The 13,005-nt window shown below is 40.7% G+C and overlaps 1 protein-coding gene across 1 annotated transcript in view; it reads right to left on the bottom strand.

The window, feature by feature from the left end:
* Window positions 1-3,713: 3,713 nt before the first annotated feature.
* Window positions 3,714-13,005, bottom strand: part of MTCL3 (MTCL family member 3) — a 97,100-nt gene continuing 87,808 nt past the window's right edge. The window contains exons 10-11 of the mRNA XM_073575777.1: window positions 10,529-11,717; window positions 3,714-5,831 (exon numbers count right to left, since the gene is read on the bottom strand). Of these exons, the coding sequence (XP_073431878.1) occupies window positions 5,700-5,831; window positions 10,529-11,717 (1,321 nt within the window). The 3' untranslated portion in view covers window positions 3,714-5,699. The remainder of the gene's footprint in view (window positions 5,832-10,528; window positions 11,718-13,005) is intronic.

Raw genomic sequence — 13,005 nt, 5'->3', positions numbered from 1 at the left:
TGTAGAATTATTAAGCAGCTTGTTTTCCTCATGCATAAAGGGCCAAAAAAAGAGATTTAACGGACTCTGACCAATTTAAAATTGTTACAAGTCTTACAAAGCAATGCAGCCCTATTGTAAATGCTAAAGTATTGAAGTGTAATTGCAGAACCAGCTAACGTTTTCTTGCAAATAGTCAACAGGGTCTCAAAAAAATGTTTTGAGAAAAATAAAGCAGAATAACTGTCAAAGATTTGAGAGGAATCAAATGTGAAGAGCCCAGGAACCCATTATCCTCCAGTGCTGTCATAGAGGTGTTCAGTAATCATAGACAAGGTAAGTAAGGATGAAACCTGACCATCAGTAAACAAGACATAGTAATTTAAAACGTCAAGACCGGGCCAAGAAACATCTGAAGACGAATTTTTCAAAGGCTTGATGGACTGATGAGATAAAAGTGAGTCTTGACAGACCAGATGGATGAGCCCATGGCTCGATCAGTAATGGGCACAGACCTCCACTTCGACTCAGACGCCAGCATGGTGGAGGTGTGGAAATACTATGGGCTGATATTAAAGATAAATTAGATTAACTTTTTTTGCATTGAAGATGGACTCCATCAACTCCTAAACCTACTGCAAGTTTTTAGAAGATGCTTTTTTCAAGTAATAGAACAGAAAAAGTCTGGATCTTTCATGAAAACCATGGTTTTTATGTAGAACAATGCTTCATCTCAGGCATTGAAATACTCCACTGCTTGGCTAGAAAGTAAAGACCTTAAAGATAAAAAATAATGACATGGTTCCTTCCTCACCTGATGAAACCCTATTGAGAAGTTGTGGGTCCTTCTTAAATGGGATATTTATGGTAAAGGAAAACAGTCCACCTTTCTGAATAGTTAAATCAACAAAAGTCCCAACATCACAAGAGTACTTCACACATTATGCAACAACTAGCCTCATATGAATTCATATAGGGCAAAGAAGAGATCCCCCCCAAAAAAATAAAACATTAAATTTTTATTGAACATTACTAAAAAAACAGTAAAAAAGGCAGGAAAACCATAAAAGGGGACGCCAAGATAAATATCAAAACCTAATAGGTGGGTCCATGAATAGCATCAAATACAATGGCACCCATGAGATGAATCTCTATATAGGTAATAACACTATAGTGCCTTTTGTTTGAAGTAAAAATAACCCTATCACAGGACGAACCAATAACAAAGGATACAGTGATAAAAAATTGCCCAAATCACATAATCACAATAGGATAGGGGATGTAAATCTAAGCATAAACATGCATAGCTCCAAACTAAGGTGAGGTTAGAGCTACAGTTTTTTCCAGTTTTGGTTCTAGGCATTACCACAATGAATTTTAAACAAAACAATTCAGATGCAGTTGAAGTTCAGACTTTCAGCTTTCATTTGAGGGTATCTACATTAAAATTGGAAGAAGGGTTTAGGAGTTTCAGCTCCTTAACATGTGCCACCCTGTTTTTAAAGGGACCAAAAGTAATTGGACAATTGACTCCAAGGCTATTTCATGGACAGGTGTGGGCAATCCCTTCGTTATGTCATTCTCAATTAAGCAGATAAAAGGCCTGGAGTTATTTGAGGTGTGGTGCTTGCATTTGGAAGGTTTTGCTGTGAAGGAAACATGCGGTCAAAGGAGCTCTCCTTGCAGGTGAAACAAGCCATCCTTAAGCTGCAAAAACAGAAAAAAAAACATCCGAGAAATTGCTACAACATTAGGAGTGGCAAAATCTACAGTTTGGTACATCCTGAGAAAGAAAGAACTGGTGAACTCATCAATGCAAAAAGACCTGGGCGCCCACGGAAGACAACAGTGGTGGATGATCGCAGAATAGTCTCCATGGTGAAGAGAAACCCCTTCACAACAGCCAACCAAGTGAACAACACTCTCCAGGAGGTAGGCGTATCAATATCCAAATCTACCATAAAGAGAAGACTGCATGAAAGTAAATACAGAGGGTTCACTGCACGGTGCAAGCCACTCATAAGCATCAAGAATAAAAAGGCTAGACTGGACTTTGCTAAAAAAAAAATCTAAAAAAGCCAGCACAGTTCTGGAAGAATATTATTTGGACAGATGAAACCAAGATCAACCTCTACCAGAATGATGGAAAGAGAAAAGTATGGCGAAGGCGTGGTACAGCTCATGATCCAAAGCATACCACATCATCTGTAAAACACGGCGGAGGCAGTGTGATGGCTTGGGCATGCATGGCTGCCAGTGGCACAGGGTCACTAGTGTTTATTGATGATGTGACACAGGACAGAAGCAGCCGAATGAATTCTGAGGTATTCAGAGCCATACTGTGTGCTCAGATCCAGCCAAATGCAGCCAAACTGATTGGTTGTTGTTTCATACTACAGATGGACAATGACCCGAAATATAAAGCCAAAGCAACCCAGGAGTTTATTAATGCAAAGAAGTGGAATATACCCAATTGAGCATGCATTTCACTTGTTAAAGACTAAACTTCAGACAGAAAGGCCCACAAACAAACAGCAACTGAAAACCACCACAGTGAAGGCCTGGCAGAGCATCAAAAAGGAGGAAACACAGCGTCTGGTGATGTCCATGAGTTCAAGACTTCAGGCAGTCATTGCCAACAAAGGGTTTTCAACCAAGTACTAGAAATGAACATTTTCTTTATTTACAATTACAATTATTATTTATTTACAATTAATATTCTTCATCCAATTTTAATGTGGATACCCTCAAATGAAAGCTGAAATTCTGAACATCAACTGCATCTGAATTGTTTTGTTTAAAATTCATTGTGGTAATGTCTAGAACTAAAATTAGAAAAATGTTGTCTCTGTCCAAATATATATGGACCTAACTGTAATTAAATGGGCTATAAATCAGCCTAGAAGATCAATTTTAAGTACAATGCGGTACCATAAGGTTATACAAAAAGCCCCTAACATCCAAGTAAGTGCCATATATCAAGAATGGTGGCGAAACCAGCGTCGGGGTGAGGGACGCAAGGAGCACCTTATCTACAGGTAATCAGTCTTGATATATACTTATAGAGAGATTCATCTCATGGGTGCCATTGTATGTTTATAGGCCTTTTTCTTTGATGCTATTCATGGACCTACCTACTACATTTTGATATTTATGTTGGCATCCCCTATTACGGATTCACTGCTTTTTTACTCTGTTTTTTTTAGTAATGTTCAATAAAAATTTAATGTTTTACTTTGTGGGATCTCTTCTTTGCCCTATATGAATTCATATGAGGTTAGCTGTTGCTTTCTGAATAGCATCTGGGAGGCTGTGGTTGGTGCTACCTGGAGAGTTGACCATCAGCAGTTTAAGAGGTTTTGACTGAAAAGAATGGTGACTGAATTGGTGAGCAATATTTTTTTTTAAAATGTCAGAAATGTCCTTTTGCACATTTTGAGTTGTTTGGTTATTATTCTCACCTTAACAAATAGAAAAAAAAAAAAAACAATTGAGACTTGAACATGTACGTTTTTCATGGAATTACATAATAATTCTACACACTCATAGTTTTTCTCTATATTGTGTAGACAGTGTGTTATTTCGAAGAATCACCAATCTGGGGCGGCCCCAGGGTTATGAAATATACTTTTTAAAACGCATGTCAGAAGGGGTAACAACAACTTTTATATATATATATATATATTGTTTATAAAATGTAAAAAGTTTGAAAGCAACTAAAAATATATTCAATATAAAATTGAAAGGTCTTTATTTTTTTTTAAACCTTTGGTGCCAGATGATACAAATAAAAAAAATCAGTTCGTACTGTAACTAAAAGGAAATCTAGATACAAATTCCGAGTCTGACAGCATCAGTAAGAAGCTGCCTTAGCCGAAGAGTAAATGTAATTTATGATCAGTAACTGGAGATGATAAATACATATTTGTAGGTGCATAGTAGGATCTCTGGCACCAGCGTATCATATTCTTTTCAGCTACTGATGCAATATTTGTGTATGCAAGCGGATGCCAAAATACAGGCTAAGTTTATAACTGTACTTCTAATATATCAGTCAACATAGTTCACCATTGGCTGAAGGAGACATGCTAACAGGGTTTTGAAGCTGCTAACGTACGTACTAGTCCTTCCTTCCGTCTACTGTACATAAAAACACTTTGATAGAAACTTGATATCAAGGATCTCGCAATCGTCATGAAATCCTCAAATCTGAAATTTCACCAGAAAACCATTGATCCACACAATAGAACTAGGACTACTAAGACACTACAGTTTGGCAATCAATATGTAATGGTCCTATGTCATGAGATAAATACATTTTTGGAATGGCTCGCACATAAAAAGCCATCGTTATAAAAACAAGCGATTTAACAGAATCAGCCGCTCCGCATTTTCTAGATTTTTTTTAATAAATATTATTATCCAGCCTATCAAAACATTACCTTTCGAATCAGGCTGAAAACTGGATATTAGCTACTAAAAAGCTTATTAGGATATATATATATTGGAATTCCTCTATATTCATAGGGGACCTTCCATCAGAAGAACATAAGATCATACAGCAAGTATATCAACAGAGATACATGCCTTTTATAACCAGAGCGAGTATATGTATGATGATCCATACAGTAGAAAGCTTATCTTGAGACTTTTACACATGCCGGGTTTTTTGCGGCCCGATTTTACGGGCTATTTTTGCGGGCCGTGTTGCCATTATTTTTACGGTCTCCCGCAAAAGCGGGCAGCAAAAAACCTTCTCGGATCACCATTTTTCCCTGTTGTAACAAATTGCAGGGAAAAAAACGGCGATCCGCAAAGACTGTGTACCGCAAAAACAAGCTACTGGTTTTTTTTGCGGTATTATTGATTTAAATGGAGACCGTGTCCCTGAAAAATATCGACAAATCTTAATATTTTTTCACGGCCGTATATACGGCCCTCATGGCCATACAGGACACGGCGCTCCGATATATTTTTGCTGCCCGTTTTTGCGGCCCCATACAAATTTATTGGGGCCGCAAAAACAGCCCGCAAAAACACGGCATGTTTAAAAGTAGCCTAATAGAAAATGAAGAATACATAGTGGATATTTTTACACATAAAGGACGGCTAGGTGAAATAATAAGTATGTGATCCGTGGTATGTATGTGTACATCACGTCAGCAATTTCTAAACGCAGTATAGCCTGTATTTAGAAACATGCATTATGATCGTGTTACATGCAAGAACTGATGCGTTTAACTGAATGGAACTGTACAAAAATCCACTAAACATCCCAGAATAAATGGCAACATAAAATATATAAGAAACAATGACATGTAAAAAGTACAGAAATATGTTTCTGCTAGTCATAAACACTGAAGTACTGACGACATGGCTGTATAAGATGCCTAGCACACTATCGTAGCTTCCAGAGGCACAAAATGTTAAAGGAGCAAATTGTAACCTCAAATGTTCACTTTTGGGATAATTTTATGATACTTAGACATGGTGGCTCCTTAAACAAATATGCCGTAAATATGCTATGATTTCCAGTGTCCTACTTTCCTGTGACACAGCTGCCTTCTGTTACTGCCGTATAGGCACAACCCATAATATGATCCACCATGAAATGTGCCAAGAACCTTTCTTCATTTCAAAAGTTCCACTTTTTAAACCCCTGTATAGAACAAAAGTCACTACATCACATGTAATGTGGATTGTTAGCAACAGTATGGACACTAGTGGGTGGCTCTCCTGATAGGTGCCGGCATTGAGGGAGATCTTGCTGAAGCCCATCTAGAAGGTGGACGTCGATTTGCTGGTCGTGCAGGACGTGAAAATCCCTTCTCACTTGAAGATGTTCTTGATACCTAGGTGAGAAATCAATGCTTAATGTACAGAAGCTGTAAATAGTGGGCAGCGGTCAAGTGCTCATGTTTCTGGAAGGATGCCAAGCCATATAATGTCAAGGAAACCAGATGATAGGCAAACAATTGGGCAGGACAGCTGACAACCCTATAACGTTTGTAAAAAATTTTTCTTAATATATATTTTTCCCCAACTTTCATGTCCTGCAGATGTGTGGGGTTCCAGCTTGTGAAAATCCCGCTTACAGCTCAGAAAAGCATGCTGATCAGCATGCATGAGCACAATACAGTCAATAGGATTAATACAGTTCATGAGACCATTTATGAGCTGCTGAGCAGCGCCTGTCACAGCATTTTTGGAGCTTTTGACGAGGAACTCAGAATCCAACATGACAACTAATTGACAAATTCAGGACAGAAATTACTAGGGTGAGCGGAGTTGGTGGCAGCTGAGACCACCAATAAGAGGAGAATATGAATTAAAATAAACCTGTCTCAAAAGGGGGAATGTACTGTGAGACCATCATAATGTGTGGAGGGCTGTAAGGACCCTCATACTTTGTGTGTGGGGGGAGGAGGGCTGTAGGGCCCATCATACTGTGTAGGGAGCAGTGGGGACCATCATACTGTGTGGAGAACTGTGGAGCCATCATATGGAGTGGGGGTCTCTTGGACCATCACACTGTGTGGGGAGCTGTGGGAGATTATATTGTGCATAGGGGAGCCGTGGGAGATCATTCTGGGGGACATCATATTGTGTGGGGAGTATGCTGTGTGCAGAAAGCCTAGGAACCATTATACTCTGGGGGGAGGTCTGTCATACTGTGTTGGGGGGCTGTTGGACATCATATTGTGTGTGAAGACATCACACTGTGTGTGGGGGATGTGAGGTCCATCAAATTGTGTTAGGAAGCTGTAGGACCATCATATAATGTGGGTGACTCTAGGGGTATCAGACTGTGTGTGGGGATCTGATACTGATTGAGGGGCTGTGAGGACATCATACTGTGTGAGGTGTGGGGAGGTGATGATCAAGGTACAAGGACTGAATAACAGGAGTAATATGATTATAAACTTTGCAAAAAGCATTTCTATCACATAAGTTTGGGAGCCCTTTGACTCTCCATAAGTAGAACAGCTGTGTATGGCGTCTCCATGGAAAATGAATGTAAATTACTGCATTTTTCGGTTTTGGTTTTTATAAGACGTCCTTTTTTCCTCCAAAAATGTGGAGAAAAATGGGAGGTGCATCTTATAGTCCGGATATACCAGCTCTGGCTGTGGTGGGGAAGTGGCATCTGCGGAGGAGCAGTGGGTCACAGAGGCAGGAGCTGGCTGCGGGGGCTAACTCCTGTGCCCACTGCTAAAGTGAAATGAATATTCAGAGCAGTCCATGCCCATGGGCGTGGAGGGCAATGAATATTCATTTTTCTTTAGCATCCTGGTATGATTGGCCCCCATCCTCATCCTGGTATGATTGGCTGCCACCCCTAATCTGGCATGCATGCCCCCCACCCCCATCCTGGTATGCATGGCCCCATCAGAAAACATTAAAAAAACAAACCATTAGACTTACCTTCCTGGCGCTCCCTCACAGAATCCTGCTCCCTTGACAGCAGCTGCTTTATGCTTGTAAGCTTCACATGGTAGGGACGTCTTGCACTGCTTGCAAGTCGAAGGGCAGCTGCTGGAATACTCACTGCTCTGCACACCGGGACAGCGTGCATGGAGAGCAGTGAGTATTCATTCCTCTTTAATAGCAGGCACAGTGTCAGCCTGAGCCTTCCTGCAGCTGTCAGCAGGTGGTCAGGAGTGCCGCTACTTAAGAGAAATGAATATTCACCACATTCCACTCCCATGTGCGCACTACTGAAGACTTCCCTGCCATGCGTTGCTTAGAAGCATACAGCAGCTGCTGGCAATGGAGCAGGACGCTGAGAGGGAGCACCGGGAAGTTAAGTCTAAGGGTTTGTTTATTTTTATGTTTTCTGATGGGGCCACGCATAGCAAGATGGGGGTGGGGGCCAATCATACCAGGGTAAGGATGGCCCCATGCACACCAGGACCCGAATGGGGTCAATCACACCAGGTTAAGGATGAGATCCTGCATACCAGGATAGGGATGGGACTATGCATAATAGGATAAGATGGGACACTGCATACCAGGATAGGGATGAGGAGGTATGCATACCAAGAAGGGGATGAGGGGGACCATTCCTACCAGGATAGGGATGAGGGGGCCATGCCTACCAGGCTAGAGATAATGGGGAAATGCATACCATGCTAGGGATAAGGGGGAAGCCCCAATTGGACAGACCATCAGCAGATTTGGCTTTCAGTACCATCTTTATGCTGATGACACACTATTATACACGTCATCCCCTGACCTTACCCCCGTGCTGTACTACAGAACGCCAGTGACTGTCTGTCCGCAGTCTCCAACATCATGTCCACTGTCTATCTTAAACACATCCTTTCCAAAACTGAACTTCTGCTAACACCATCTACTAAACTCCCTAAATCTGACACTTCCATCTCTGTGGGTGGCACCATAATTACACCCTGGCAGTAGGCGCGCTGTCTGGTGTCAAACATAACACCCAATCTCTCCTTCACCTCCCATATATAATCTCTTGCCCCCTCTTACCGCTTACACCTAAAAACATCTCTAGAATCCACCCTTTTCTCACCATGGAGACAACAGAAACCCTCTCTTTCGCCCTGATTTAATCCCGCCTGGACTGCTGTAACGCTCTATTAATTGGCCTCTCCCTCTCTTGACTTTCCCCTCTCCAGTCCATCCTTAATGTAGCAGCCAGGGTTGTCCATCTGGCTAATCGGTACTCGGATGCGTCCGCTCTTCGCCAGTCGTTACACTGGCTGCCCATTCATTATAGGATCCAATTCAAAGTACTTGTTCTCACCCACAAAGCTCTCCACAATGCGGCACCCCCTTACATCTCCTTCCTCAGTTCTGCCTAGCCGATTGCTGCCCTCTGAAAACGACTTTCGACTAACCTCTGCACTAATCCATACCTCCCACTCCCGACTCCAAGACATCTCCCGTGTTGCCCCAATCCTCTGCAATACTCTACCCCAAGAAATTAGGACCAGCCACAACTGGCACAGTTTTAGGCGCTCCCTTAAAACACATTTGTTCAGAGCAGCCTACCACGCTCCCCAACCATAGTCATTTTATGTGTAAGTATGTGTAGCCCATTCACTATCTCTATCTATCCCCAACTCCCTCAAGGTGGCTGGACCATCATTGTAAATACACACCTGTCTTTGTATCTCCCCCACCTCATTGTAGATTGTCAGCTCTTACCAGCAGGGTCGTTTTATTTTGCTTTAATTATTGCATTATGGTTAATGTTGTTACTTATGACTATTGTGTTTGAAACTGTTAAACTGTAAAATGCTGTAGAATATGTTGGCACTATATAAATAAAGATTATTATTATGGTGAGTATGCAGGAGAGGTTTTGTTCTGATGAACAGTAGAACAATGTACTACAACTCTAGAGTCTGCTAAATCTTTCTGAAGGTCTTGTGTTGTCAAGCGGGGGTTCTGATATGCCTTTCTAGCAATCCTACGAACAGCTCACTGAAATTTTGCTTGGTCTTCCAGGTCTTATCCTGACTTCCACTGTTTCTGTTAACTGTCATTTGCTGATTACATTTCGAACTGAGGAAAGGGCAACTTGGAAACGCTTCTCCTGCTTTGTGGGCCTTCACCATTTTCATCTTCAGAGTGCTAGGTGTCTGCTTAGAACCCATGGTTGCTGTTTTTTGGCATAAGTTTAGAGGAGGCTGAGGCTTTCTAAAGCTGGGAAATTTGTATCATCTGGCCTTTCCTAACGATGATAGTGAACAATCCATAACCCTAACAGGCTAAATAAGGTCTAAAACCTTAGTTTAAGTTATCTCAGAACACAAATCTCCAACGGTGCCCAACCTTTTGTATCAGGCCAACTTCCATTTTTTAATTTTTAAAATGTAAAAAATGACAATATGTATTTTTCTGCCTAAAATACAAACGGAATGTATAATCTTTAACTTTAGGCTTTTGAGAGATTATTTCAGCTTTAACTTGCTGAACTGTTCACAATAACACTCATTTTGACCAGGGGTGTCCAATCTTTTATATGCCACTGTATGTACATATAGATATATACACATACAGCAGTTTAATTCTCGGGGGACATAGTGGGATCAAATGACTGAAAAGATGTATACCATAAATTTTCAGATAGAATGGTGCAACTACATTATTATATGTAGTACTGTGCAAAAGGATTACATGGGTGTACTGTATATTCTCTGCAGAGAAATTCCGTCTCAGTACTCTGTTCAATCAATTTCAGATGCTGCCGAGGGGTGATTGGGCAACGTCATAGAAAGGACTACACACTCCAGAGGAAAACTTTTCTGACACACCTTCTTGGACTACAAGACAGGAATTAGTATACTGGGCACCAAAAAGGAGAAAATGGCACATCTCCTCAACAGTGGAACAAAATGAAAAAAGCAAAAACAAGAAAACACTGGGATTTTGACAAGTTAACAAAACTATTTTTTTAGTGATACGTAACAGGTCTCCAATAAGTAAAGAACAGATCTTGTATCTATTTGTATGTTATCAGATTCCTGATAGATAACTAGCATAATAAATTGTAGCAACAAAACTGTATTCTCACCTCTGGCAGCTTTGGGTTTGAGGAATCTTGATGTGGATACCAGTGAATGTCATTCTGTAGAACCTTTGAAGTTTGTTCAAGATGAAGCATCTCCAAACATTGAGTCAGTGTCTCAGCACTGTTATCGGTCAGCAGGAAGTCTGACTGTGTCCATGTGCTAACAGAGGGCTTAGAATGACAAACAGGAGCAGCCACTTTGGTCTCATAGCTTTTTAGAAGCTTTTCCACAACCCCATAGTTGGATCTAGAGTCTGCTGACCGTGGTCGTCCTGACAAATTGATACCTTTCCAGTTGTGTTTTTGCAGCGTGTTCTTGTAGCAACTCGTAGCAAGAGGACCATTTGCCTGTTGACATTGTTGAGCTGTAGGTTTCTCCACTTTGCCACCATTATAGGATGTGCTAATTGTACAAGGTGGTTCCCTTATCTCAGATACGGTAAGTGGCTTGGTAACAGTTTTTCCAGTAGTTAAATGCTGGGACACCGGGGGACTCAAATATTCTTCATCTATATCCAGTGCCACATCCATTGACATGTCATCATTGCTAACTGCATTTCCTTTTCCAGCTTTAAATACTACTCTGTTAAACTCATCAATCTTTGCAGCTAATTTTCCATTCTTTATCGTATTCTCATAGCTATAAGGAGAGCCTACGGCTGAATGTCCTAACATAATCACTTCTGGATATAAACTATCAGAGTTGAAAAAGTGATTCTGTGACACCGAAAGATTTTGTTTGTTCATTTCTGGAGTAAAGTGATTAATATCTGTAAAACTATTAAACAAAGACTCAGCAAAATCTCCATCTTCAAGCCCTCCGATACCACATAGCCATTCCAGGTGGCAAAGCTCTCCATCGTTATTGTTTAATTCAATGTCGGTAGAGACTTTTTTGCTTGCGATAGGAACTAGATTTTCATTTATCAATGGAATTTTATCATGAAACAGAGAGATGGACAAAGGCCCTGAAAAATTCAAGGAAGGAAAAGCTGCGTCTTGAGTCTCCAAGGACCAACTATCTCTTTCGTGCTGTTGTGAGTCAGCAGTGAAAGTTGAGGAGGTGTTTTCGCTGCTGATGACAGAGTCCTTTAGCTTGCTGGTAGACACTTTGGGACATCGTGTATGATTTCTGGGTGTTTTCACATGAAGATTTCTATTGGATTCTCCAACTCCTGATTCTGACACAGCTCTGTACAAAACAAATGTATAAAATTGACATAAAATTTTTTAATGTGCGACCGAACCTGAAGAACATCCTACCATAAAAATTCTAATTTAATATTAAAAGCTGACAAAGTGTTCAACAAGCAAATGAAGATCTGCCATAAATCCAGCATTTCCATGTGATCAATGTAAAGGTGTTACGTCTTGAACATGTATGGCATATTGACAAGATATTTCCTAAAAGTCCAGTAGAAGCAGGTCCCCAGCTGTGTTCTGTCTCTTTTTCTAGAGTAGGGCTCCTATTATGTGCAGTTAGGAATGGATAAGTGGCTGTGTATGTGCTGATCTTTACAATTTTTTTTTGCACGGAAGTGCAAAAATTTCTAAGTGTGCCAGTAATTTTTGTGGTTCCCATAAAAATGAATGGAGAGAACCCCACATGTGCAGCCAATCCTCCATTCCCAAGTGCCAGCGACAAGCCTCCTTTCTTCAGATAAATAACAAGCTGCTGTGGTACCCCCATCTATAAGCTCCAACAGTACCTCAAATTACATCCACACAAACTGTTCTTTTGACCATCTGTATAAAACATCTACAAATAACTATAACTAGCTAAAGAGCCCGGCGTTGCCTGGGCATAGTAACCAACTGTGGTTAGTTATAACAAATTATAATGATTATATTGCACATAAAAACATTTCACATCATATATTCAACACTACAGATTTGCAACACAAATTAACTAAACGATTACCCAAGTATTGATAGTATTTTATTTTCAACTCATTCAAGATTTTTGGATTTTCCTTTCGGTGCAAAGATGAACAGATTTTTGGCAGTTCCAGCTCTTGAATAGACCATGTAAAGTTGACCATGAGAAAAGCATGGAGATTGCAAATCGATCCCTACTACTTTCAAGGACTGTCCCTGAGCATTGTTAATGGACATTGCAAATAGCAGTTGAACTGGAAACTGGAGGCGTTTAAAATCAAAAAACAAATCAGATGGAATGAGTGGAATTCTTGGAATGAAAATGTCCTCTCCTTTGGCACACCCTGTTTTTGAGCTGTGTATCTAACCCTATCCTGTGTGATAATGTCTGCTGAGCTGTCTACCTAATCCTCTCCTGTGTGATACCTTCTGCTGAGCTGTGTATCTAATACTATTATGTGTTACTGACTGCTCAGCCGTGTATCTAATCCTATCCTGTGTGATATTGACTGCTGAGCCGTGTATCTAATCCTATCCTGTGTGATACTGACTGCAGAGCTGTGTATCTAATCTTATTATGTGCGATACTGTCTGCTGAGCCG

The sequence above is a fragment of the Dendrobates tinctorius genome, unplaced genomic scaffold, assembly GCF_039654945.1.
Source record: "Dendrobates tinctorius isolate UK_male_01 unplaced genomic scaffold, ASM3965494v1 ptg000046l, whole genome shotgun sequence".
NCBI classification, from domain to species: Eukaryota; Metazoa; Chordata; class Amphibia; order Anura; family Dendrobatidae; genus Dendrobates; species Dendrobates tinctorius.
Note: the sequence above shows the minus strand (reverse complement) of the source record. Positions and strands in the feature narration are given on the sequence as shown.